The sequence below is a fragment of the Coregonus lavaretus genome (assembly GCF_964263955.1).
Source record: "Coregonus lavaretus genome assembly, chromosome: 22".
NCBI classification, from domain to species: Eukaryota; Metazoa; Chordata; class Actinopteri; order Salmoniformes; family Salmonidae; genus Coregonus; species Coregonus lavaretus.
The window spans coordinates 34,151,735-34,177,397 of record NC_140009.1 but is presented as its reverse complement, the minus strand read 5'-3'; the positions used below and the strand labels follow the sequence as shown (position 1 = coordinate 34,177,397).

General features: G+C 42.4%; 1 protein-coding gene across 2 annotated transcripts in view; it reads right to left on the bottom strand.

The window, feature by feature from the left end:
- The window catches only part of LOC311150232 (low-density lipoprotein receptor-related protein 1-like), a 142,383-nt gene that overhangs the window by 104,973 nt on the left and 11,747 nt on the right, over positions 1 to 25,663 (bottom strand). For both annotated transcript variants that reach the window (XM_084187605.1, XM_084187606.1), the window contains exon 2: positions 5,608 to 5,730. In XM_084187605.1, coding sequence (XP_084043731.1) covers positions 5,608 to 5,730 — 123 coding nt within the window. The remainder of the gene's footprint in view (positions 1 to 5,607; positions 5,731 to 25,663) is intronic.

The following is a 25,663-nucleotide window of genomic DNA, read 5'->3' as shown; positions in this document are numbered from 1 at the left end:
ACAGCCTGTTGGGCCGAGTGGCTCTCATGCTGTTGGCTTTAAAGCAGGGAAGACTGTGAGAACGGCCAAAGCTGACCTGAACACTGCTCTAGTACTCTGACCTGGGTTCAAATAGGATTTGAATTATTTTACATACTTAATGCCTGCTTGAAGAGTGAAATGAATAGTAAAATACCTTAAAACCCTTGAAAGACTGAACTGTACCCCCCATCAGTTAGGCCACAAAGCAATTGGATGTGAGTGAAATTTCCATACTACTTATGTAATTTGTCCACATAGACAATGCAGTGTTTCATCTGACTGAAGAGGACTGTATGGAGAGCAATGTTTCAGCCACCAGCAGAACATCAAGATCTGTTCTGGTCAATTAAACCCTTCACACAGTCACTACTGTTCCTTCAGCCTCCATTGAACTGAAAAGAAACTCCAGCACACTGGTGATCTTGATGCTCTACAGATTTAATGGAGCTGTATGCCAACGTTTATATTGAAATCTGGCTCAGTTCATGCTAGCATTTGAAATGACTATCATCGTAATAATAACTCTCTGAAGGGTCACAACAAACTATCTGTTGATAAGCAACTGCATACTAAAGTTACGGTTAGGTTTAGGTTTAAAATAAGGGTAAGGGTTAAGGTTAGGGATAGCGTTAGTAGATAGTTAGTTGAAATGTTACTGATCTACAGATGGACTATCCAAATAAAGTGTTACCCTCTGAAGTTCTACATCAAAATAGGTGTACTGTGCCTTGAGAAATTAGCAATTGTCGTTTTTTTGGCATAGGATTTAATTGTACGTCTTTTTCCAATAACTCATTGAAAGTCGGCGGTAACATTAACAAAATGTGAAAGCTGACCTTTCTCGAGTATATTCATCCATTAAAGCGGAGTCTGAGAGTGTTAGTTTGGCATGAAGGGCGATGGAGAGGAGAGTGAATGGGATTGGAGACTAGACTGTCTAGGCAAGACAAGAAGGACAGGGAGTTAGTAGTGTGTGTGTGTGTGTGTGTGTGTGTGTGTGTGTGTTTAGACTAGAGGAGAAGAGAGTTAGGAGGAGTGTCAGCCAGGCTACACATTATTAAAGACCCTGTTAGCTCAGAGGAGGAGGAAAGGAGAAACCTGCTGTTTTTCTTTTTCATCCTTTCCATTTAGGGGGCTAAATCAGACCTGGGTTCAACTAGTATTAGGTTTCCTTTCAAATACTTTGATTGAACCTGCCTGGAGTGCTAGATGGAACTATTCCATATTATTTTGGGATTATTCCATTGGTCCCATTGCTCCAGCCAAGCTCAAACATGTGCAGCTTGACCAATGGGAGAGAGAGAGAGGAAGGAAGTAGTGAAGAGAGTATTTCGCACTATTTAACTGTGACTCTTTTTCTAGTTTGTCTCCAGTCAACACATTTTGACTCAGACTGAGGCAACCAACGTTTGTAAGAAGTTGGTCTGGAGATCCAATGTACTCATTGAACTGCCAGATATTGGAGATCTAGAGAAGGAAACAGGATACAGCTTGTATCCAGATCAGTTTGTACCGTCTTGCCAACTTCAATGGAAATTGTCACGCCAATGACGATAGGAGTTGGCAAGACACATCTGGAACCAGGCTAGGATAGGCTACAAGAGAATTTGACAGAGAACTTGTTGACCTATACATGGATGGGAGCTCAGAAACAATGATATGCAGCAATATAAAGTTCCCTTTCTCGATTTCAACACCAATGTTAATGTTTTGTTTAACCATCAACACAACAACAGGAAATATTTATTGCATTGAGCTATTTCATACATTTGGTATCCAAAAGGCCCATCTGTGAGTACTTAACAGTCTTTTTCTCCAGCAATAACAAACGACTTCATTCTGGGTGTCAGCCACTTGTAGGGCCCTATAAAATCTGCATTGCGGAGAATGCGGACAGAATCACGGAATCCAGACATTAAAACCGAATTCAACAATATTAAAACATTTATTGAACTTTGTCGGAAATCAACTAAATATATTTAACTTATTAGAAAATGCATTATTTGCCCGAGTTAATAATAAGACATGAACAAAATGCATCAGTGATTCATATTTTCCTGTAACTTTCTGAAACTGCACAGGAATACCCCTGTCTGTGTGTTTGTGTGCGGTGCACACGTATGTTCTACACTTTGTGTAGGGGTTAGCAATGATGCTAATGATAACCTTCTTCTGGTATAGATGGAAAGGCTTTCCCAACCTTCTCAAATAAATGTTAACTACAAAAGTAGCCTATGCCTCCATGGCATAATGATATTATGATTATTTTCATCAATCCAGTCGCCATATGTTTGCAAACACAGCAATCACGAGTCACATGAGCGCTACAGAAACATCGCAAACCAAACAGCGGTCTCTGGCTGGTGCACACTTGCATTATGTAACTTTTTGGGCAACCCGTTCAAATGCACATAGAAATGTGAGTTATAGATTGGTCATTCTCAATGAAAGCAAGTCTAAGAAGCAGGATATATTCGATTTCTATGCTTCCAGTTCATTCCACAGCAGTTTCGATGGTACAGTCGTGGTCAAAAGTTTTGAGAATGACACAAGTATTGGTCTTCACAAAGTTTGCTACTTCAGTGTTTTTAGATATTTTTGTCAGATGTTACTATGGTATACTGAAGTATAATTACAAGCATTCCATAAGTGTCAAAGGCTTTTATTGACAATTACATTAAGTTTATGCAAAGAGTCAATATTTGCAGTGTTGACCCTTCTTTTTCAAGACCTCTGCAATCCGCCCAGGCATGCTGTCAATTAACTTCTGGGCCACATCCTGACTGATGGCAGCCCATTCTTGCATAATCAATGCTTGGAGTTTGTCAGAATTTGTGGGTTTTTGTTTGTCCACCCGCCTCTTGAGGATTGACCACAAGTTTCCTGGCCATGGACCCAAAATGTCGATGTTTTGTTCCCCGAGCCACTTAGTTATCACTTTTGCCTTATGGCAAGGTGCTCCATCATTCTGGAAAAGGCATTGGTCGTCACCAAACTGTTCTTGGATGGTTGGTGAGAAGTTGCTCTCGGAGGATGTGTTGGTATCATTCTTTATTCATGGCTGTGTTCTTAGGCAAAATTGTGAGTGAGCCCACTCCTTTGGCTGAGAAGCAACCCCACACATGAATGGTCTCAGGATGCTTTACTGTTGGCATGACACAGGACTGATGGTAGCGCTCACCTTGTAATCTCCGGAAAAGTTTTTTTCCGGATGCCCCAAACAATCGGAAAGGGGATTCATCAGAGAAAATGACTTTACCCCAGTCCTCAGCAGTCCAATCCCTGTACCTTTTGCAGAATATCAGTCTGTCCCTGATGTTTTTCCTGGAGAGAAGGGGCTTCCTCGCTGCCCTTCTTGACACCAGGCCATCCTCCAAAAGTCTTCGCCTCACTGTGCGTGCAGATGCACTCACACCTGCCTGCTGCCATTCCTGAGCAAGCTCTGCACTGGTGGTGCCCCGATCCCGCAGCTGAATCAACTTTAGGAGACGGTCCTGGCGCTTGCTGGACTTTCTTGGGTGCCCTGAAGCCTTCTTCACAACAATTGAACCTCTCTCCTTGAAGTTCTTGATGATCCGATAAATGGTTGATTTAGGTGCAATCTTGCTAGCAGCAATATCCTTGCCTGTGAAGCCTTTTTATGCAAAGCAATGATGACGGCACGTGTTTCCTTGCAGGTAACCATGGTTAACAGAGGAAGAACAATGATTTCAAGCACCACCCTCCTTTTAAAGCATCCAGTCTGTTATTCTAACTCAGTCAGCATGACAGAGTGATCACCAGTCAACACTCTCACCTGTGTTAACGAGAGAATCACTGACATGATGTCAGCTGGTCCTTTTGTGGCAGGGCTGAAATGTAGTGGAAATGTTTTTGGGGGATTAAGTTCATTTTCATGGCAAAGAGGGACTTTACAATTAATTGCAATTCATCTGATCACTCTTCATAACATTCTGGAGTATATGCAAATTGCCATCATAAAAACTGAGGCAGCAGACTTTGTGAAAATTAATATTTGTGTCATTCTCAAAACTTTTGACCACGACTCTGAGAGCTTGTTTTGTCACAAACTGAAATTAGGCAAACAATTACAATTTTTACAACCAGGAAATGGCGGAGCTATTTCTGCATATTGCACCTTTAAAGGGTAACTACACCCAAAACTCCCAGACATCAAAAGTGGTCTCCTGATGTGGTCTGAGTATTGTTGAGGACTTAGAAAATCAAATTTTGTTGTTTTTCTATTCATAAAGTGTAATTCTGAGAGCGAAAACCTGAAGAAATGTGGAAAAATGGAATACTGGAAAAACAAAACAGAGAAAAAGGAATTTGGGGAAAAACTAAACGGAATCAGGTAAAAAATTACAACGATTTTATATAGGGCCCCGACTCGTCTGATGAGTTGTCTCCCTATGCCAGACAGACTGTTGGGCGAGAGTGTGTTCATTGCATTACATTTACATTTTACATTTTAGTCATTTAGCAGACGCTCTTATCCAGAGCGACTTACAGGAGCAATTAGGGTTAAGTGCCTTGCTCAAGGGCACATCGACAGATTTTTCACCTAGTCGGCTTGGGGATTAGAACCAGCGACCTTTCGGTTACTGGCACAACGCTCTTACCCACTAAGCCACCTGCCGCCCATTGCATGACAGATGTGAGATGTGGCACACACACATCACAATTAGTCGCCATTATAAATTCCTCCATACCATATACTCACACCCAGAGAACCCATACATAGTGAAAGTGTCTGGGTGCAGAGATGGAGAGGGTGGCTCTCAGATGTGACTGTCTTGCCTGGGACCAGCCTCTCAGAGAGACCACACAGATGAGATGAGGCCGAGTTCAGACATGAGCACACACATCCCTCTGAACAGCCAGACTAAACAACCGGACGTCATTAAAGAGAGCTATTAAATGACTAGACTATAACTGCTCAACCGGGCCGGGCCAGACTGGGCAGTCAGACAGGGAAGACGCTACACTGGTGTCCTTCAGACAGACAGAGAGGGCATAACCTGACCCAATGTTACACTGGCTGAACAAGGCTTCATCTCTTAACTGCACTAATTAAATGGTGATGTGAGCGCAAAGAAATGGCCACCATGGTTTGTAATGTATATCATCTGTGGATGAGCTGAATGGGAAGGTCAGTGACGCTAAAAAACTATCGTAACATCTAAACTCAATGTCATAAGCTTAGGCTACAGCAATCCTGAGGGCACCTCCACAGGGACATGGTTCTACAGAAGCTTTACAGCCACCTTTCAAGAAGTGAAACCTAAGTGACTTGAGGGGCTTGCCCTGCTTGCTGTTGGCTGTAGAGGGCTATACTAGAACTATACTTACAGATATCAGATAGGTAACATGTAGGCTAACTATACTTACAGATATCAGATAGGTAACATGTAGGCTAACTATCCTTACAGATATCAGATAGGTAACATGTAGGCTAACTATACTTACAGATATCAGATAGGTAACATGTAGGCTAACTATACTTACAGATATCAGATAGGTAACATGTAGGCTAACTATACTTACAGATATCAGATAGGTAACATGTAGGCTAACTATACTTACAGATATCAGGCGCTTCATCTGATCCATCTGGACAGTCCTTCTCTCCATCGCAGCGCCATCCTTTAGAGATGCATGTCACCTGGTCCTTACACACAAACTGTTTAGGACTGCATGTCTTTGGAGCTGGAACATACAGAATACAGACAATGCGTTATTACCAACATCTATCACAGAGTTCTTAGTTCTTTTTGGATAATGTTTTCCGTCCCGGGAACCTGTAATACAATGATATATGTAATTCTATGGTTTTCCCCTATACTGTATTCTTGTGCATGTATTTCTGTAAAGGTATGAATGTTTTATTTTAAACTGAACAGAAAGTAGGCTAGTGGATCACTACTGAAGACATTTATTGGACCAGGACTGTTGTTTTGCGTGTGTTTTGTGGGCAGGTTGTTATAGCTGTAGCATATAGGCTCGCATATACTGGCCTAATTAAAGTGGAGCTTCACAAGGTTTCCCAGAGTGTGGCTGAGTCTTACCAGACCAGACCTGGTTTCAAGTAGTATTTATTTTATTTCAAATACTTTCAGCGTTTGATGGAGCCTGCCTGGAGTCTCAGCTGGGTGGGGTTGCAACTTTTGGGACTCTTCCATTGGTTCAATAGCGCCAGGCACGCACAATCCAGGGAAGCTAGAGTATTTCAGAAATAGCAAATACTATTTGAACCCAGGTGTGAGTTTCAGTTTAACCATGTCAGCAGAGGGGCAGTGCCAGACATAGCTAGTGGACCATTGGGCCGTCAGGGCTACTCTGTGGTGCTACCATGTGGTACACCAACCTCAACAATCTCTGCTGACATATACTGCTCAGAAATACCACACTGGGCTTTTCTCAGAGGTCAGAGAGAATGACTGACCACTCAGTGATGACCGTGAAGACTGTGGTAGGCTTCTGTCGGTCGGATATGTTGAAAAACCCCTCGGAGGTAATCAAAAGCAGAGGGAAAACAGGCTACGTCTGGGGAGAGGAAATAAACAAACTGCTAACCAACTTAAAGGCACCAGTGTTGGGGTGAGTGAGTTTGTAGAAGACTGTGTTTTCTGAATGAGGTGTTCCACTCCCTGTGGTGGATTGGATACAGAGCAGGGTTGTTGAACTTGTGTTGACCCCTGCATGGTCACCCAGCAACAGGGTGTGTGTGTCACCCTTCCCTGGGCCTGGACTAAGGCCTTTTAGTCTGGAAAATTCCATCCCAGATCATGAGGGGAACAGCTTGGTTTGTTGCTGACAGCCAGGTCCTACATGACAAATATGCTAGTTTGGCAGACTGGCAGCATTGCCTCATTGTATCTGGTTCCTGCCTTTCACTCAGTACATTGGTATTCAGATAGAGGAGGCGGAGGAGGAGGAGGCGGAGGAGGAGGAGGAGGCGGAGGAGGAGGTGCTGTTGGGAGGCAAAGCTGAATACTGTTGGCAAAGACTCTTCTCGTGAGTCAGCAGAGTACGATCACGATGTATTGACTAGATGAAAATGAATCATTTTTGTAAGGATTAAATCAAGCATAAAAGGAACTCAACAAAAGACAACAATTTCAGTGTTAACAGACAGTTACAGTGGTTCCCAACTACAATCAGGATTCAGGAGGAGAGAAGAGTATTGTATTGGTCGTGTATCTACCTCAGCTGGGACGTCATTGTTACTGTACTTGTTTTAGAGAGAGCAGAGCAGCAGTGTTGTGGAAACTAAGGACAGAGCAGAGTCACACACACACAGAATCGCAGCACAGAGCAGACCATCTCATTGTGATTCTCTGCAGGAACTGCCTCGCTCTCTCCCTCTCTCTCTCTCTCTCTCTCTCCCTCCCTCTCTTTCTCCCTCTCTTTCTCCCTCCCTCAGCACATAATTTAGCAGGCAGAGCGGTGTTTGGGGGAAGGGAGGGGACACACAAGGGAAAGTGATGTGACTGCAATCACAAGAGAGTATGAGGGCAGTGTATCCTTGTGGTCATGTTCTCTCTAAACTGTCAGGCTAAGAGATTTAGGCTAGAGAGCCGTGGGAGTGTGAGTGTGTGCGTGGGTGTGTGGACTCAAACACGGTGACTCATGAGTGTCAGGTTATTGTAAATACAATTAGAAGCTAAAGGATTTGCTGCAGATCAAATGACAGCTGTCTTTAATACACTAAACAACCCTTGATATTTGAAATGATTAGGAGAGTGATGGTACTTAACATTCAGAGCAACATCTCAGCTCTCTTTCAGCCCTCTCTATTTACACTCAAGGACATGAGAGGACGGACATTTCCAAATGAAGGCATTTCCCCAATGTGACAGGAATGTAATATTTGAACACAACCATGAATGGATTGGAAGCCTGAGAGTACAACGTTGAAAGTGCACATAAACTTTACAAGGCCTTAACAACCGCACATGGGAGGGGCAAAATAAGAGAGGGAACGAGAGGAAGGAGAGAGAACATACTGTAAAAAGAACAGACAGAAGCCAATGAACTTAAATGACATGCACATACCTAGTCCCAGAGATGGAGCAAGAGGCTAACCATGGCCTGAGGGCTATTGGGAGTTACAGCTTATTATATTTATTGGTAATTTCTGACCATTTCCTGTATTTATTTGTCAATTCTGCAATGTTGTAAATACATTAGCTCCATTTGCACTGATATACAGTACTACCCTTCCATGAGCCAGCTTCAACAGCTGAACATAGCCAGACAAAGGGTAGGTCCAGCTATGAGACGGGGAGATGAGTGGTATTGAGCTCAAATCAGGCTGCTATGTGTGGGTATTCTCCTCCTCATCCCCTGGCTTTTCTAGGCCTAACCTGGAGCATAGATTCGGGTAGGAGAAGGGATCAGTGGAAGTATTAAAGCCTAGAGCAGGCCGCTATGAATGGGCATTTCCTCTCATCCCCTTGCCTCTCTGGAGCAGCGAGCCTGGAGCAGCGAGCCTGGAGCAGCGAGCCTGGAGCAGCGAGCCTGGAGCAGCGAGCCTGGAGCAGCGAGCCTGGAGCAGCGAGCCTGGAGTAGTGAGCCTGGAGCAGCTCAGCTACTTTTTCTCCATGACTGTGCATAAAACATTGTGGGTTCTAATTTGATCAACGCTCCACATTACAGTGTGTACGCACGCACCCACACAGACAGACACAGACAAACACAGACAAGGGAGAACCTCCGGGGGTAATTGGGGGTTGCGGGGTGAGGCGGGGGAGACAGGGGGGAGTTTTCTGGCTAGCTTTTCCCCTCAGTCGTCCCCTTTCAAAGCCCAGTACTGAAATATCTCAGACAGAGATGGGGATTGTTAATTCACTCTCCAAACAACCTTATTTTTTCCTCTAAGGCAAAGCCAAAATCCTGCTGGTGCAACATCAACCTGGGATGTGATGTTAATCATTTGAATATGTTTGAGCTCCAGAAGGGGGACAAATGAATGAATGAATGAATGAATGAATGAATGAATGAATGAAGGCCTTTATTTGCCCTCCTGGGACTGGCTGGACCCAACAGTAAACAACAGGGGTATTTAAAAAGGACATGATGCCAGCTGAAGCTAAAGCTGGCATTGCCAGGTAAATTACTTCCTATTCCTGCCACCTTTGAAAGGTGACTTGATTACGTTACTTTTAAATTACTATTGCTACTGTTATGACTAGACCCAAAGGCTAGGTCCAAAAGGCTTCTTAACAGCTTCTACACCCAAGCTTCTACCCCCAGCTTCTACCCCCAAGCCATAAGACTCCTAAACAGCTAATCATGGCTACCCAGACTATTTGCACCCCCACCCCATCTTTTTACGCTGCTGCTACTCTGTTTATTATTTATGCAGTCACTTTAACTCTACCCACATGTACATATTACCTCAATTACCTCGACTAACCGGTGCCCCCGCACATTGACTCTGTACCGGTACCCCCTGTATATAGCCTCCCTACTGTTATTTTATTTTACTGCTGCTCTTTAATTATTTGCTTCTTCTTTTTTTTACTGCATTGTTGGTTAAGGGCTTGTAAGTAAGCATTTCACTGTAATGTCTACACCTGTTGTATTCGGCACATGTGGCAAATAAAAATTGATTTGATTTGACCTCCAGGAACATCCATCAATTCATAATTTTTCACCTCACTGCATTTCATCCAAAAGGAAAACAGTCACAACAGAATTGTGTAAGTCATTCAAACGTGTTTACCCTCGCAAGGCTGCCGGCCCAGACGGCATACCTAGCCACGCCCTCAGAGCATGTGCAGACCAGCTGGCTGTTGTGTTTTCGGACATTTTCAATCTCTCTAGCTCAGGCCGCTATCCCCACCTGCTTCACGATGTCCACTATCATCCCAGTGCCCAATAAAGGGAAAGTAACTGAACTGAATGACTAACGACCCGTAGCACTCATTTCCGTCATCATTAAGTGCTTTGAGAGTCAAAGACCACATCACCTCCTCCCTCCCCGACACACTCAACCCTCTCCAATTTGCCTACCGCCCTGACAGATCCACGGACGACGCAATCGCCATTGCACTGCACACTGCCCTTACCCACCTGGACAATAATAATGCAAATATGAAGATGCTGTTCATCGACTACAGCTCGGCCTTCAATACCATAGTGCCCTCAAAGCTCACCACAAAGCTCACGGCCCTGGGACTGAACTCCTCCCTATGCAATTGGTTCCTGGACTTCCTGACGGGTCGCCCCCAGGTGGTGGAGGTAATGTTGCCTACCTTCTCGACACGGATTCTCAACACGGGTGCCCCACAAGGGTGCGTCCTTAGTCCCCTCCTGTACTCCCTGTATACCCACGACTGCGTGGCGTCACACAGTTCCAACTCCATCATCAAGTTCGGTGACGACACGACAGTAGCAGGCCTGATTACCAACAACGACAGGACAGCCTACAGGGAGGAGGTACACTGCCTGCCCTCCAGGACACCTACACCACCAAGAAGATCATCAAGGACCCCAGCCACCCGGACCATGGCCTGGAGTTTATGATGACTGATTACTGACGAGTGTTTATAAATTCCTGTCTGGGGTTAGCCTACACAACTAAATAAATTGTTTGAGAATGAGTCAGTAATTGGGGTTGTTATGTTTAACATGTAACGAGGTCATATTAGGATACTTAACTGAAAAGGATCAAAACACCTAAAAATAAAGTGATGAGCAGTGTGAAGGTATTGTTACGGTTTTGACGTCAACAACTTTCAAAACAACAGTCCTCTGGCTATTTATTAGACTCAATAATAACACTAATTAGTGATCCAGATTCACTTTGACAGCAAAGTAAGAGTACTCTCATTTCATTTGTATATACTGTATTCTATTCTACTGTATTTTAGTCAATGCCACTCTGACATTGCTCGTCCTAATATTTATATATTTCTTAATTCCATTATTTTACTTTGAGATTTGTGTGTATTGTTGTGAATTGTTAGATACTACTGCACTGTTGGAGCTAGGAACACAAGCATTTCGCTACACCAGCAATAACATCTGCTAAATATGTGTATGTGACCAATAAAATGTTATTTGATTGAAGGTGAATGCTCTAATAAACATAGCTGATGTTGCTGCACTAACTTTTCTGTTTACTACCAATTTATGAACTACAAATAAACGTATAACTAATAGTATATAAACTACTTATAAACCCTTATTTATTCCATAAGTCAATGTTGGTTATCAGACAAAAATAGCAATATCTCTATAGGCCCAACTGTATAAGGAGGCTTTGTAGAGAGAGACAGAGAGAGCGAGGAGAGAAAGAGAGTTCTATTGTAGATGAGCATTAAACATAAAAGAAGAGTTTCTCGCTCACGCTCTCTCAGTACCCATTAGAAGCTGAGGAATGCTCTCAGTCAGTCTGGCTCACTTTGTAAGATTTGTCATAATATTTGTTCAAGAAATACCTGAGAAGTGAAAGCTTTCACACATCTGTCTGGGGAGGTCACAGGAAGCTACTGTATGTCTGTATCTGTGTTACTAGACAGTCTGGAGGAAGTGCCCTGCCCTGTATTCATTCACACATTCAAGCATCTCCGAGTAGGAGTGCTGATCTAGGAACAGTCCCCCATTGGCCATGCTAGTATTCACAAAGCATAGGGAGTAGCAGTGCTGATCTAGGAACAGTCCCCCATTGGCCATGCTAGTATTCACAAAGCATAGGGAGTAGGAGTGGTGATCTAGGATCAGTCCCCCATTGGCCATGCTAGTATTCACAAAGCATAGGGAGTAGGAGTGGTGATCTAGGATCAGGTCCCCAATGTCCATATCATTGTATTTATTATGATCTAAAAGGTAAAACTGATGCTAGATCAGCAATCCCTCTCTGAGATGCCTTATGAGTAGGAAATTAACATTGATGTTGTGGTTTGTCAGTGCTGTATTTATTTTACACACATTTATATGCATAAGGCACATTTGAGGCAATTACCAATTCAGCACAGATACAAGTTATTCTCTTCACACTCTGCTGGTGAATGTCAATGAGGTGGCAGAGGGCAGGATGAGATGAAACTACAGTCAGTGTGTGTGTGTGTGTGTGTGTGTGTGTGTGTGTGTGTGTGTGTGTGTGTGTGTGTGTGTGTGTGTGTGTGTGTGTGTGCGCGCGCCAGGGGATAAAGAAGAGGTAGAGAATGAGACTACCGATTTGGAAGCGATTCACAAACCTTCCATAACAAAGCCATCACCTACAGAAAGATGAACCTGGAGAAGAGTCCCCTAAGCAAGCTGGTCCTGGGGCTCTGTTCACAAACACAAACAGACCCCACAGAGTCCCCAGGACATTAACACAATTATACCCAACCAAATCATGAGAAAACAAAAAGAGAATTACTTGACACATTGGAAAGAATTTACAAATAACAGAGCAAACTAGAATGCTATTTGGCCCTAAACAGAGAGTACACAGTGGCAGAATACCTGACCTCTGTACTGACCCAAAATTAAGGAAATCTTTGACTATGTACAGACTCAGTGAGCATAGCCTTGCTATTGAGAAAGGCCGCAATAGGCAGACCTGGTGGAAACTGAGCTGCAAAATGAGGTGGAAACCGAGCTGCACTTCCTAACCTCATGCCAAATGTATGACTATATTAGAGACACATACTTCCCTCAGATTACACAGACCCACAAAGAATTTGAAAACAAATCCAATTTGGATAAACTCCTATATCTATTGGGTGAAATACCAGAGTACAATCACAGCAGCAAGATTTGTGACATGTTGCCACAAGAAAAGGGCTACCAGTGAAGCACAAACACCATCGTAAATATAACCTTTATATATGTTTATTTATTTTCCTTTTTGTACTTTAACTATTTGCACATCATTATAACACTGTATATAGACATAATATGACATTTGAAATGTCTTTATTCTTTTGGAACGTATAATGTTTACTGTTAATTTTGTATTGTTTATTTCACTTTTGTTTATTATCTATTTCACTTGCTTGGCAATGTAAACATATGTTTCCCATGCCAATAAAGCCCTTAAAAAGACAGAGTGAGAGCGAGAACAAACAAACTGGAGACAGCATAAAATGGCAGAAAGAGACCACAGTATAGGATAGTACTGTGGGAGTTGTTCTGTGTCACCACTGTTTAACTAGCAGAGCAGGCAGCCAAATGATGGAGGCCTCCAGACACCACGCCCAGCAGGGACACACCACATTACAGACTCACTTTAAGTCCCTCCCTCATCCCTCCATCCTCACGCTCTCTATCCCCACAAATCAAATCCAGACCCTCTCAGCACATTCCAGCACCTTTTAATTGATTTCATGTGTAGGGCTCTCCCTCTCTCACCAACCCCCTCTCTCTCTCAGAGAAGAGACACATGCTTTAAAAGAAGAGGAGCATGGAGTCTTTCTTGGAGGAGACCTAATGGGCATGCTTTGGAATTTGGAAGAATAACTGTCGTTAGGGTTTTGCTAAGAGGCTGACAGCTTTATTATCAGTGGAGGGTGTTTAGAACTTCCAGGGTGCAGTATCTGTATGACATAATAATAACGATTATTCTGGTGGTTAAATCTCTCTCTAAGGCAGCAGTTACGGTCTCAGGTTTCAAGCTTGTCCTGGTTTACAACTCAGAAGAATGTGCCATGATGCCAAAGAACGGTTGCAATTGTCCCCTAACCAGTGCTTGACTTGGGCAGGAGCTCACCGGAGCGGAGTACCGGCACCTCAAATGTTCTACTGCTTGAGCTCCTGCTCCTCTTATAGAATATTAGCTCAAAAGTATCGTGGAGCTCCTGCAACTAAATATAAACAGTACCGGCACCCAAAATGAGTAGAGGAACCAAGCACTGCCCTAACTGTACAGAACACAACCTCAAATGTTTACTAACTGAGCACACTGAAATGTTAGAAACACTTCCACATGTTCTAGCACTGAGCTAACCAAAGTGGAATAGCAGCCTTTAAATCCATCCCATTCCCCAGTGGGTCATTTTCCCGGGCCTGGCGATAGTGATTGGATTCTATTACATGCTGTTAAAAGATAAGAGCCCAAATGGGAATCTGAAATGAATGGAATAAAATGAATGAGTCAGAGTTATCGATGTTCTTGGAGCGTGTAGTGTGTGTGTGTGTGTGTGTGTGTGTGTGTGTGTGTGTGTGTATATATACACTACCAGTCAAAAGTTTGGACACACCTACTCATTCAAAGGTTTTTCTTTATTTTTAAAAATGTTTACATTGTAGAATAATAGTGAAGACATCAAAACTATGAAATAACACATATGGAAACATGTCGTAACCAAAAAAGTGTTAAACAAATTAAAATATATTTTATATTTGAGATTCTTCAAATACCCACCCTTTGCCTTGATGACAGCTTTGAAAACTATTGGCATTCTCTCAATCAGCTTCATGAGGTAGTCACCTGGAATGCATTTCAATTAACAGGTGTGCCTTGTTAAAAGTTAATTTGTGGAATTTCTTTCCTTCTTAATGCGTTTGAGCCAATCAGTTGAGTTGTGACAAGGTAGGGGGTATACAGAAGATAGCCCTATTTGGTAAAAGACCAAGTCCATATTATGGCAAGAACAGCTCAAATAAGCAAAGAGAAACAACAGTCCATCATTACTTTAAGACATGAAGGTCAGTCAATACGGAACATTTCAAAAACTTGTGCAGTCGCAAAAACCATCAAGCGAATTGATGAAACTGGCTCTCATGAGGACCACCACAGGAATGGAAGACCCAGAGTTACCTCTGCTGCAGAGGATAAGTTCATTAGAGTTAACTGCACCTCAGATTGCAACCCAAATAAATGCTTCAAAGAGTTCAAGTAACAGAACATCAACTGTTCAGAGGGGACTGTGTGAATCAGGCCTTCATGGTCGAATTGCTGCAAAGAAACCACTACTAAAGGACACCAATAAGATGAAGAGACCTGCTTGGGCCAAGAAACACGAGCAATGGACATTAGACCGCTGGAAATGTGTCCTTTGGTCTGGAGTCCAAATTGGAGATTTTTGGTTTAAACTTCCGTGTCTTTGTGAGACGCGGTGTGGGTGAACGGAGGATCTTTGCATCTGTAGTTCCCACCGTAAAGCATGGAGGAGGAGGTGTTATGGTGTGGTGGTGCTTTATTGGTGAAACATTCTGTGATTTATTTAGAATTCAAGGCACACTTAACCAGCATGGCTACCACAGCATTTTGCAGCGATACGCCATCCCATTTGATTTGGGCTTAGGGGACTATCATTTGTTTTTCAACAGGAGAATGACCCAACACACCTCCAGGCTGTGCAAGGGCTATTTGACCAAGAAGGAGAGTGATGGAGTGCTGCATCAGATGAACTGGCCTACACAATCCACCAACCTCAACCCAATTGAGATGGTTTGGGATGAGTCGGACGGCAGAGTGAAGGAAAAGCAGCCAACATGTGGGAACTCATTCAAGACTGTTGGAAAAGCATTCCAGGTGAAGCTGGTTGAGAGAATGCCAAGAGTGTGCAAGGCTGTCATCAAGGCAAAGGGTGGCTATTTGAAGAATCTCAAATATAAAATATATTTTGATTTTTTAACCATTTTTGGGTTACTACATCATTCCATATGTGTTTTTTCATAGTTTTGATGTCTTCACTATTATTATACAATGTAAAAAAAAATGAAAAAAAATAAAGAAAAACCCTTGAATGAGTAGCTGTCCAAACTTTTGATGGGTACGGTTTATGTATATGTATATTTACACTACCATTCAAAAGTTTTGGGTCACTTAGAAATGTCCTTGTTTTCTAAAGAAAAGCAATTTTTTTGCCCATTAAAATAACATCAAATTGATCAGAAATACAGTGTAGACATTGTTAATGTTGTAAATGGCTATTGTAGCTGGAAACGGCTGCAAAGAAAAAGCCATATCTCAGACTGGCCAATAAAAAGAAAAGATTAAGATGGGCAGTCTGAGATATGGCTTTTTCTTTGCAACTCTGCCTAGAAGGTCAGCATCCTGGAGTCACCTCTTCACTGTTGAGACTGGTGTTTTGCGGGTACTATTTAATGAAGCTGCCAGTTGAGGACCTGTGAGGCGCCTGTTTCTCAAACTAGACATTCTAATGTATTTGTCCTCTTGCTCAGTTGTGAACAGGGGCCTCCCACTCCTCTTTCTATTCTGGTTAGAGCCAGTTTGCGCTGTTCTGTGAAGGGAGTAGTACATTTACATTACATTTACATTTACATTTTAGTCATTTAGCAGACGCTCTTATCCAGAGCGACTTACAGTTAGTGAATACATTTTATTTTTATTTTTTTATACTGGCCCCCCATGGGAATCGAACCCACAACCCTGGCGTTGCAAACGCCATGCTCTATCAACTGAGCTACATCCCTGCCGGCCATTCCCTCCCCTACCCTGGACGACGCTGGGCCAATTGTGCGCCGCCCATGAGTCTCCCGGTCACGGCCGGCTGCGACAGAGCCTGGATTCGAACCAGGATCTCTAGTGGCACAGTTAGCACTGCGATGCAGTGCCTTAGACCACTGCGTTGTACGAGATCTTCAGTTTCTTGGCAATTTCTCGCATGGAATAGCCTTCATTTCTCAGAACAAGAATAGACTGACAAGTTTCAGAAGAAAGATATTTGTTTCTGGCCATTTTGAGCCTGTAATCGAACCCACAATAGCTGATGCTCCAGATACTAAACTAGTCTCAAGAAGGCCAGTTTTATTGCTTCTTTAATCAGCACAACAGTTTTCAGCTGTGCTATCCTAATTGCAAAAGGGTTTTCTAATGATCAATTTGCCTTTTAAAATTATAAACTTGGATTAGGAAACACAACGTGCCATTGGAACACAGGACTGATGGTTGCTGATAATGGGCCTCTAGATATTCTATTAAAAATCAGCCATTTCCAGCTACAATAGCCATTTACAAATTAACAATGTCTACACTGTATTTCTGATCAATTTGATGTTATTGTAATGGGCAAAAAAAATGCTTTTCTTTCGAGAACAAGGACATTTCTAAGTGACCCCAAACCTTTGAACGGTAGTGTATATGTGTGTATATATAAATATATATACACACACTCATACATACATACACTCATACATACATACACACACACACACACACACACACACACACACACACACACACACACACACACACACACACACACACACACACACACACACACACACACACACACACACACACACACACACACACACACACACACACACACACACACACATACATACATACATACATGGGTGACAGCGAGGCGGAGGGCTCTGTGGGAAAGAGAGCTAAACCTGGGCTGTTTCCCATCACATATTATTTCTCTCCTCCCCGCTTCGCTTTCTCCATGATATGGAATTTGGAACTTCCACAGAGTTCCACGCAGTTCCAAAGAGCTCCAAGCATGGCACCGAAAAAAGCAAACCAACCACTAGTATGTAATTACACCCGAGGTCAATTTTCTCTGTTGCTCAGTTTAGCAGCAATATTTCAAAGCTAGAATTCCCCGCTTTGAAAGTAACAATTAAAACCAAACTAGGACCAAGAGAAAGAATGGAGAGAAGGAGAGAAAGAGGGCAGAGAAGCTAGTTGTTATTCCTGGGGTTTCTGTGGTTCATTAAATATTCATTGGGACATGGCACAAAAACATTGTGCAAAAAGGAGATCTAAGGCAGTAGTTAGTTATACAATAGAAAGTGTTCAAACTTGTCCAATGGGATGTTGTAGATAGATGTGTGCCAAATAAAATATTATTAGTTAAAGTAACTTGCCAGTTTCTGTTTCCAGATTTCTATGAAATCTGACCTATACTTAATTACAATATGAGTTAAATAGTTTACCTTCCCCAAAAAATGGTCATTCAGTATGTTAAAAATAAGCTTATTTGTGTTTGAATGGTGTGGGCAAACCCCAACAACAGAATAGTGTGGGCATATACCGGTCATTAAAAATATTCATGCGGGTAGACTGCTGATTGGCCAGCTCATCGTCCTAAGGAGGATGACATCATCCTCTATGAGGAAATAGCAAGCATTTTTGAAACAGTCCGTTTGAGACTCAAGTTTGAGGTGGGGTTTTTCTCCAATTTATGCTTTGGCCACAAATACGAGTATAGGATGAGTCAACAACATTATTTGGGTATGAGTTAACGGAATATAAACTTTTAAAAAGTGAGATTTTCACTGGACTGTTACTTTAACACTTTATATAAATCTGTTGTTATACCTGTGTAGTAACACTGTATCAGCATGTTGATAGTGTAATAGCTGCAATGTTACAACACAGGTATGGAGCAACTTAATGTAGAATATAAGGGAACAATGGTAGGGCCCTATTAAATCTGTTGTATTTTTTTTACTGATTTCGTTGAGTATTTTCCCAATTTCCATTTTCTCCATTCCAGGTTTCTGTTTTTCTCAATTTGTTCAGGTTTTCACTCTCAAAATCACACTTTTTTAAATAGAAAAACAACAGAATGTGATGTTCTAAGTCCACAACAATGCTTAAACCACATCAGGGGATCACTTTTGAGGTCTGGGAAAAATCTAAAAAGAAATGTTGATTTTGGTTTGTAGTTACCCTTTAATTCAAGTGAGCACCAGCAGTACACCATTGTTTGGTTAGCGATGTTTCTGTAGAGCTCATGTGATTGCAGAGTTTACAAAACAAATGGCCACTGAATTGATGCAAATAATAATGATATCATTCTGCCAGGTAGGCATTGTAATTGAGAAGGTTTTTGGGAAAGCCTTTCCATCTCTACCAGAAGTCAGTTATCATTAGCATCATCGCTAAAGGCTACACAAAGTGTCATTGTTCAGACTTTAAGTATACTATATGTTGACTATCATTATACTGAAAAACACTTATTAAAAGTGTACTTCAATTTCATATGCTTTAATTGTAATGTTGTATATTCATTCAAAATACAATTGGAGTTGTTTTTAAGTTGAATCATTTATTTTCTTGATGAAACTCTGCTTGTGAGTGATCAAGTACATTATAAGTATAGTTTCAGTGCCAATAATGAGTTACAAAGTACTTTCTGAATTCCTGTTCAGAAGATTGCAGAGAAAGAGATAGTTGACAATGATAATGATTGTTTATTCCACATTAGGGAACATGCACAGCTGAGGAACATGCTTCCTGAGAGTATACTTCTTCATATCTCAAGAAAATATCCTTAAAAAAAAGTATATTTAACAAAATATATTTAAGCATACTTTCCAAAAATGGATGTGCAATTTTTTTTGCATATTATCCAGCATCCTTTTCTGCAGCTAATGTTTTTATTTATAATTCTGTACTTCAATATATTAAATGAAGTATGATTTAAATATATTTCAATATTTTATTCCCGCTTGGGATAACTTGGTCAAATTAATGAATATTCTATAAATTCAATACATTTTTGAATATTGTGTTTACTCCATTTTAATGTCTGGATTCCGTGATTCTGTCCACATTTTCCACAATACAGATTTTACAGGGCCATACAATGGACACCCACTGTCCAAAAGCAATTTCACCCTAAACACTGCAAAACACTGTGCTCAGCCACAGAGTGACACACACACACACACACACACGGCAGCAGGTAGCCTAGCGGTTGAGCCCTTGAACAAGGCACTTAAGCCTAATTGCTCCAGGTTCGCCGTTGATCATGGCAGACCCTGGCCGTGACCCCACTCTCCGAGGGTGTCTCAAGGACAGTTGGGCTATGCAAAAAACACATTTCCAATTCACTCAAGTGTATTAATACACACTTGTACATGTGTGAAATAGGACAAATATAAGCACCCCCCAAATTATTATTACATACACACCCAACCCAACCTCGGTCACAACTTATTCAATGGAGGCTCTGTGCAGTGCCCATCCAACAGGAACAGCCATTTAGCTTTGTGCTAAAGGAGCCAGGGAGCCACTGGCCATGCAGTATATGACTGCAGCTAGCTAAAAGCATTAACCAGCTTACTGCTCTCACACAATATCCATGGGTCATTCAAACCCATTCTAATCCCTAACAGTCATTTTCAAAGTGGTTGAACATGCATACAACAGCTGAACTTTGAAGGCCAGGCAGTTATCTCGGGCCCTGGCTGGCTACCCTCCCTTGTTCCCCCAAAGGGGCCTTTTTGTACTATGACGCAACAATGATGAGCCGCTGCACGCTGTCACAAGGAGAGGGGGGGGATAGGGGGGGAGAGAGAGAGAGAGAGAGACAGAGAGAGACAGAGAGAGACAGAGAGAGAGAGAGAGAGAGAGAGAGAGAGAGAGAGAGAGAGAGAGAGAGAGAGAGAGAGAGAGAGAAATTGCAAGACATACAGAGGAGCCTTTAGCGATTACGAGTTTCCGTCAACTCACTCTCTCCAGCAGCCCCTGCATAACACAGCACTGAGTGCTTTCTGACTGTGAATGTGCAGCAGGCTACACCTCATACACTGCCTTCCACAGATTCAGCTGTTAAAAAAACAGAACATGGGAGCCACAAAATGAATCAACGCTGGACCACATAAATTGACTGAGCCATTCATTCATTGCAGCTCTACGAAAGCCATAAACAAAAGCCACACTGCATGGCTTACTCATTCCTTCTGAAACCAAGACAGCAAACAAAGACTGTGGGAGGAATTAAGCTATATAGTCAATGTTGTATGAAAATGTTTTACGGAACAAGACAACTTATTTCAGTTCAAAAGATTCCCACTGTATTCAAGGTTTATGTGAGGGTTTAATGAGTGTTGATTTCACTGGATCTCTGCTATTCCAAATCACTCATTAGAATCACATCAAAGTTGTGGAGGCCGAGCGGTATGTGTGTGTGTGTCTGGCTCAATAATTAGCAAGAACGAACGATAAATAACAATACATTTTATTTGCACATTTCAAAATACCCAAGGACACTTACAGAGTAAGGAATAAAATAGTGAATATAAACATGGCAATATTAAAATGGCACCCCAAAAATAGCAAGCTCAATAATACAGGGGGGAAAAACAACAAGGTCATCAAGGCAGTTAAAATTAAGAGGCTAACTTCAACAACCTCAGCATCCCCAACATGATTGGTAGATAAAAAAAAGAAAAAAAAAGAGCTATACCAAAGTTTTAAACTATAGGCTGAATCCTAGTCTGAAAAGGTGGGTTTTTAGATTGTTTTTGAAGGTTTGAATGAAGTCGGATTCGCAGAGTTCATGGGGGAGAGATTTCCAGAGAGTGGGGGAGGCATAGCTGAAGGCATGATCCCCCATGGAGTGTATGGTGAGGGGGGTGACCGGTAGACCAGAGTCAGAGGATTGAAGGTTGCGGGTGGGGGCGTAGATGTGTAGCACGTCAGAGAGATAGGAGGGAGCCAAGCCATAAAAGGGATTTGTAGGTGAGGAAAAGGATTTTGAAATTGATCTGGAATTTGATTGGAAGCCAGTGGGGGTGTAGGAGTGTGGTGTAATGTGCTCCCAGGGTTTGGTGCGGGTGAGGAGTCTCAGAGCTGAGTTTTGGATATACTGAAGTTTGTTGAGGGAGCTGGCAGGGTGTCTATACAGGAGAGCATTGCAATAGTTCAGGCTTGAGGTAATGAAGGCATGTAAGGGAGGGGCGGAGTCTGGCGATGTTCTTGAGATGGAAGGAGGCAGATTTTGTGATGGTTTTAATGTGGGTATCAAAGGAGAGTGTGGAATCGAGGATGACCCCCAGATTCTTCACCAGAGAGGCAGGACAGATAGAGCAGCGATAAATGATAAGGTCAAACTCCTCCACCTTCTTCAGGAGACATCTGGGCGACCACCAACATGGCCTCTGTCTTATCGCCATTGAGCTTCAGAAAGTTGGAGCTCATCCATGTGCCCCAGGGTGACAAACTGCTGCCTGTCTGACAGCCAGGGCTGTTCAGGTGATTCCCAGGGTCCTCTCCATTCTTTCAAGGAGGATGGAATGGCAAGCAGTGTCAAAGGCAGCTGGTAAGTCCAGTACGATGAGGAGGTACAGTGCCAGCCCAATGGGACACATTGACAATGTCAACTATGAGGGGAGAAAGTGCAGGAAGACAGGTCTTGACTAGGGAAGTGGGCATAGGGTTAAGTGAGCAGGTTTAGGCTTTGGTGACTAGACCAGAGATGAACGCAGCATCAACAGGGAAGAAGCCAGAGAGGGAAGAAAGTGTTGCTACCATTTATCCATCACTCATTCAATAGCCAAGCATGCTCTAAAGTAAATAAACCAGTAGCCTAGTATGGGTAGGCTACGCGATAGGAGCACGACATTATAGACTATTTAATCTCAGAGCCTATACCAAGACAGGAGAAACACAATCATGTATTGATAAACAAAATATTGAACAACAATTCATCTTTTGCAAATGTGGGCTGTCGCATTTACTTTTGAAATTGTTTGAATAGACAATCAATCTTGCAGAATGCACACTGCAAAAGACTAAAACATTCTGCCCACACCTCTACAGAAATGTGAGCAAATTTGCCATTGTGCTTTCATTTAGAAACTGTCAAGGTCCAGTTCCAACATCTCCAAATCATAAGCAAATGAGAGCGTTTCTGTTGCACACGCAAATCCTACAATTTCCATGTTCGCCAGAATTTTGTGAGGAATGTACGCATTGTTGATAAATGAAGTCCCGGATACTGATCAGAGGTCAGCTGAAGCAGTGAGGAGGGAGTCGTTAGGTGGCTGTAGTAGATTGTTGATTGTGGAGAAGAGAGCTCTCTGGTTATTTTGAACTTTACAGAACTGCAATGCAATGTCATTTTAACGTGGAGAATTGGGTCATATTTGGTAGATATGTTGATCAATGACATTCCAACCTATTTTCACCCACTCAAAAAGACAGCCAAAAGTTAATTCCCAATGTGTTACCACTATGCTTTCAAACCAAAAAGCACAACCAAATTCCAATGGAAAATCAATGTCTGATTTTTGGTTTAGTTGTCACCTAAATGTGTTATCACCGTGCTTTCAACCATTTAAAAAGGAACACCAAAGTTCAAATGGGAATACAATGTCAGATTGGTTGTTTATTTATACAACAACTTAATGTGTTATCACTGTGCTTGATCTAATAGGGACCTTGTGGGCGCTGCAGGATTTCAGTCCTTCACGGCGTAGTGTGTTACCAATTGTTTTCTTGGTGACTATGGTCCCAGCTGCCTTGAGATCATTGACAAGATCCTCCTGTGTAGTTCTGGGCTGATTCCTCACCGTTTTCATGATCATTGCAACTCCACGAGGTGAGATCTTGCATGGAGCCCCAGGCCGAGGGAGATTGACAGTTATTTTGTGTTTCTTCCATTTGGCGAATAATCACACCAACTGTTGTCACCTTCTCACCAAGCTGCTTGGCGATGGTCTTGTAGCCCATTCCAGCCTTGTGTAGGTCTACAATCTTGTCCCTGACATCCTTGGAGAGCTCTTTGGTCTTGGCCATGGTGGAGAGTTAGGAATCTGATTGATTGATTGCTTCTGTGGCAGGTGTCTTTTATACAGGTAATAACAAGCTGAGATTAGGAGCACTCCCTTTAAGAGTGTGCTCCTAATCTCAGCTCGTTACCTGTATAAAAGACACCAGGGAGCCAGAAATCTTTCTGATTGAGAGGGGGTCAAATACTAATTTCCCTCATTAAAATGCAAATCAATTTATAACATTTTTGACATGCGTTTTTCTGGATTTTGTTGTTGTTATTCTGTCTCTCACTGTTCAAATAAACCTACCATTAAAATTATAGACTGATCCTTTCTTTGTCAGTGGGCAAACATACAAAATCAGCAGGGGATCAAATACTTTTTTCCCCTCACTGTATTTAATAGTTTTACATTTACATTTTAGTCATTTAGCAGACGCCCTTATCCAGAGTGACTTACAGGAGCAATTAGGGTTAAGTGCCTTGCTCAAGGGCACAGACAGATTTTTCACGTAGTCGGCTCGGAGATTAGAACCAGCGACCTTTCGGTTACTGGCACAACGCTCTTAACCACTAAGCTACCTGCCACCCCGTTTTGATGTCTTCACTATTATTCTACGATGTAGAAAATAGTAAAAATAAAGAAAAACCATGGAATGAGTCGGTGTGTCCAAACTTTTGACTTGTACTGTATTTTCAAGTAGTATTTTACTGGGTGACTTGTCATTTTCTATTAAGGTATCTTTACTTTTTTAGGTATGACAACTGGGTACTTTTTCCACAACTGCTAAATAGCAACATTGATGATATACATGATTTATTTGCTCTGTTGATCCTACCCATTGGAATGACTTCGATAGCAACAGTGAATCTATTAAGTGGAGATTTATCAACAAATCATTCTCATGATAGTACATTGGTAATAGTCAGTGACAAATATTCAAGCTAAGCAGGGCTGGGAGACCGAAGGGATAGCTGTAGATAGATCTACTCTCCAGTAGCATGTGCTGCCCAGCCTATAGTTTTATACTTATAGTGGATATTACGTTGAAGATCTGACGTTGTTTCAAAGGTACAAATTCAACATATTTTATACAAGGTTTGTCTATGTTGATTACCAAATTGGTTACCATGATGAAATAATCCTGTGGTTGAAACTACAATGTATTTTCCACATCACAATACATTGACAAATTGCATTGAAACAACGTTGATTTAACCAGTTTGTGCTCAGTGGGTTCTGTCCTTAGTTAAATGCAAAGACTTTCTTGGTGACATAAGGCTGACAAAGTGATCAAGTTGTCACTGACAGTGTAGCCTAGCTGTGCAAACAAGTCGAACAAATGCCCAGTCAAGGATAACTAAAGAAAAAGCTTTTAAAAGTCAGGAATCACCTGAGCAACTGTGTGAAGTCTATATGGCCTCCTCATCAAAGATCTCAGTACCGGGAGAGGGATTCATTCTCAAACTAATGTATGCCACATGCATAGCCAACCAAGCCAATGACTGTGGTTGCATCCCAAATGGCACCGTATTCACTTTTCACCATAGGGATCTGGTCAAAGGTAGATAGGGGATAGCGTGCCATTTAGGACGCATCCTGAATCTGAGCTCAATAGCTGTGACTAACAGAAGCAGACAGGTCTGACACATGGCAGTAGTCCATGAAATTAGAATCTTATCACCACACAACTACCTCGCTCTCCTCTCCTCTTCTGGCCAGGTGTGAAAGCAGGCAGCGGAATGGAGGAGCTTGGGGCCTCCTGTTCAATCGATTCTCCAGTCGAGCGCAAACACACACACAGCCTTGGAACAGCCAATGTGTTTCTGGAGGTGGAACCAAGACTATAAGACTGGAAGAGCGCTCAGCATAACGTCACCAGAGACCAAAGATGTCCAGCGGCATGTCTGCTTCGCCGAGCCTCACTGGCCAGCCCCAGCCCCAGGCGTCGGGTGAAAAGTTCACCATCAGAGACAGAAAAACAACAAATGTTTAGTCACAAAGCCAGGATTCACACTTTTGTGTCAGATGTCAGGCAAACGTTGCAACCAATTGTGACATTTGAACAGCTAGGTTTACTTGTTGGGCTCCATTTTAACAAACCTAGCGCAATGGTCAATCTAAGCGCTGGCAGTAGTGCTATAGGTTCGGGGGGGGGGGGGGGGGGGGTGGGGTCAAATAGTTTAGTTGCTGGCATTGGCGTGAAAGGGCTGTGTTT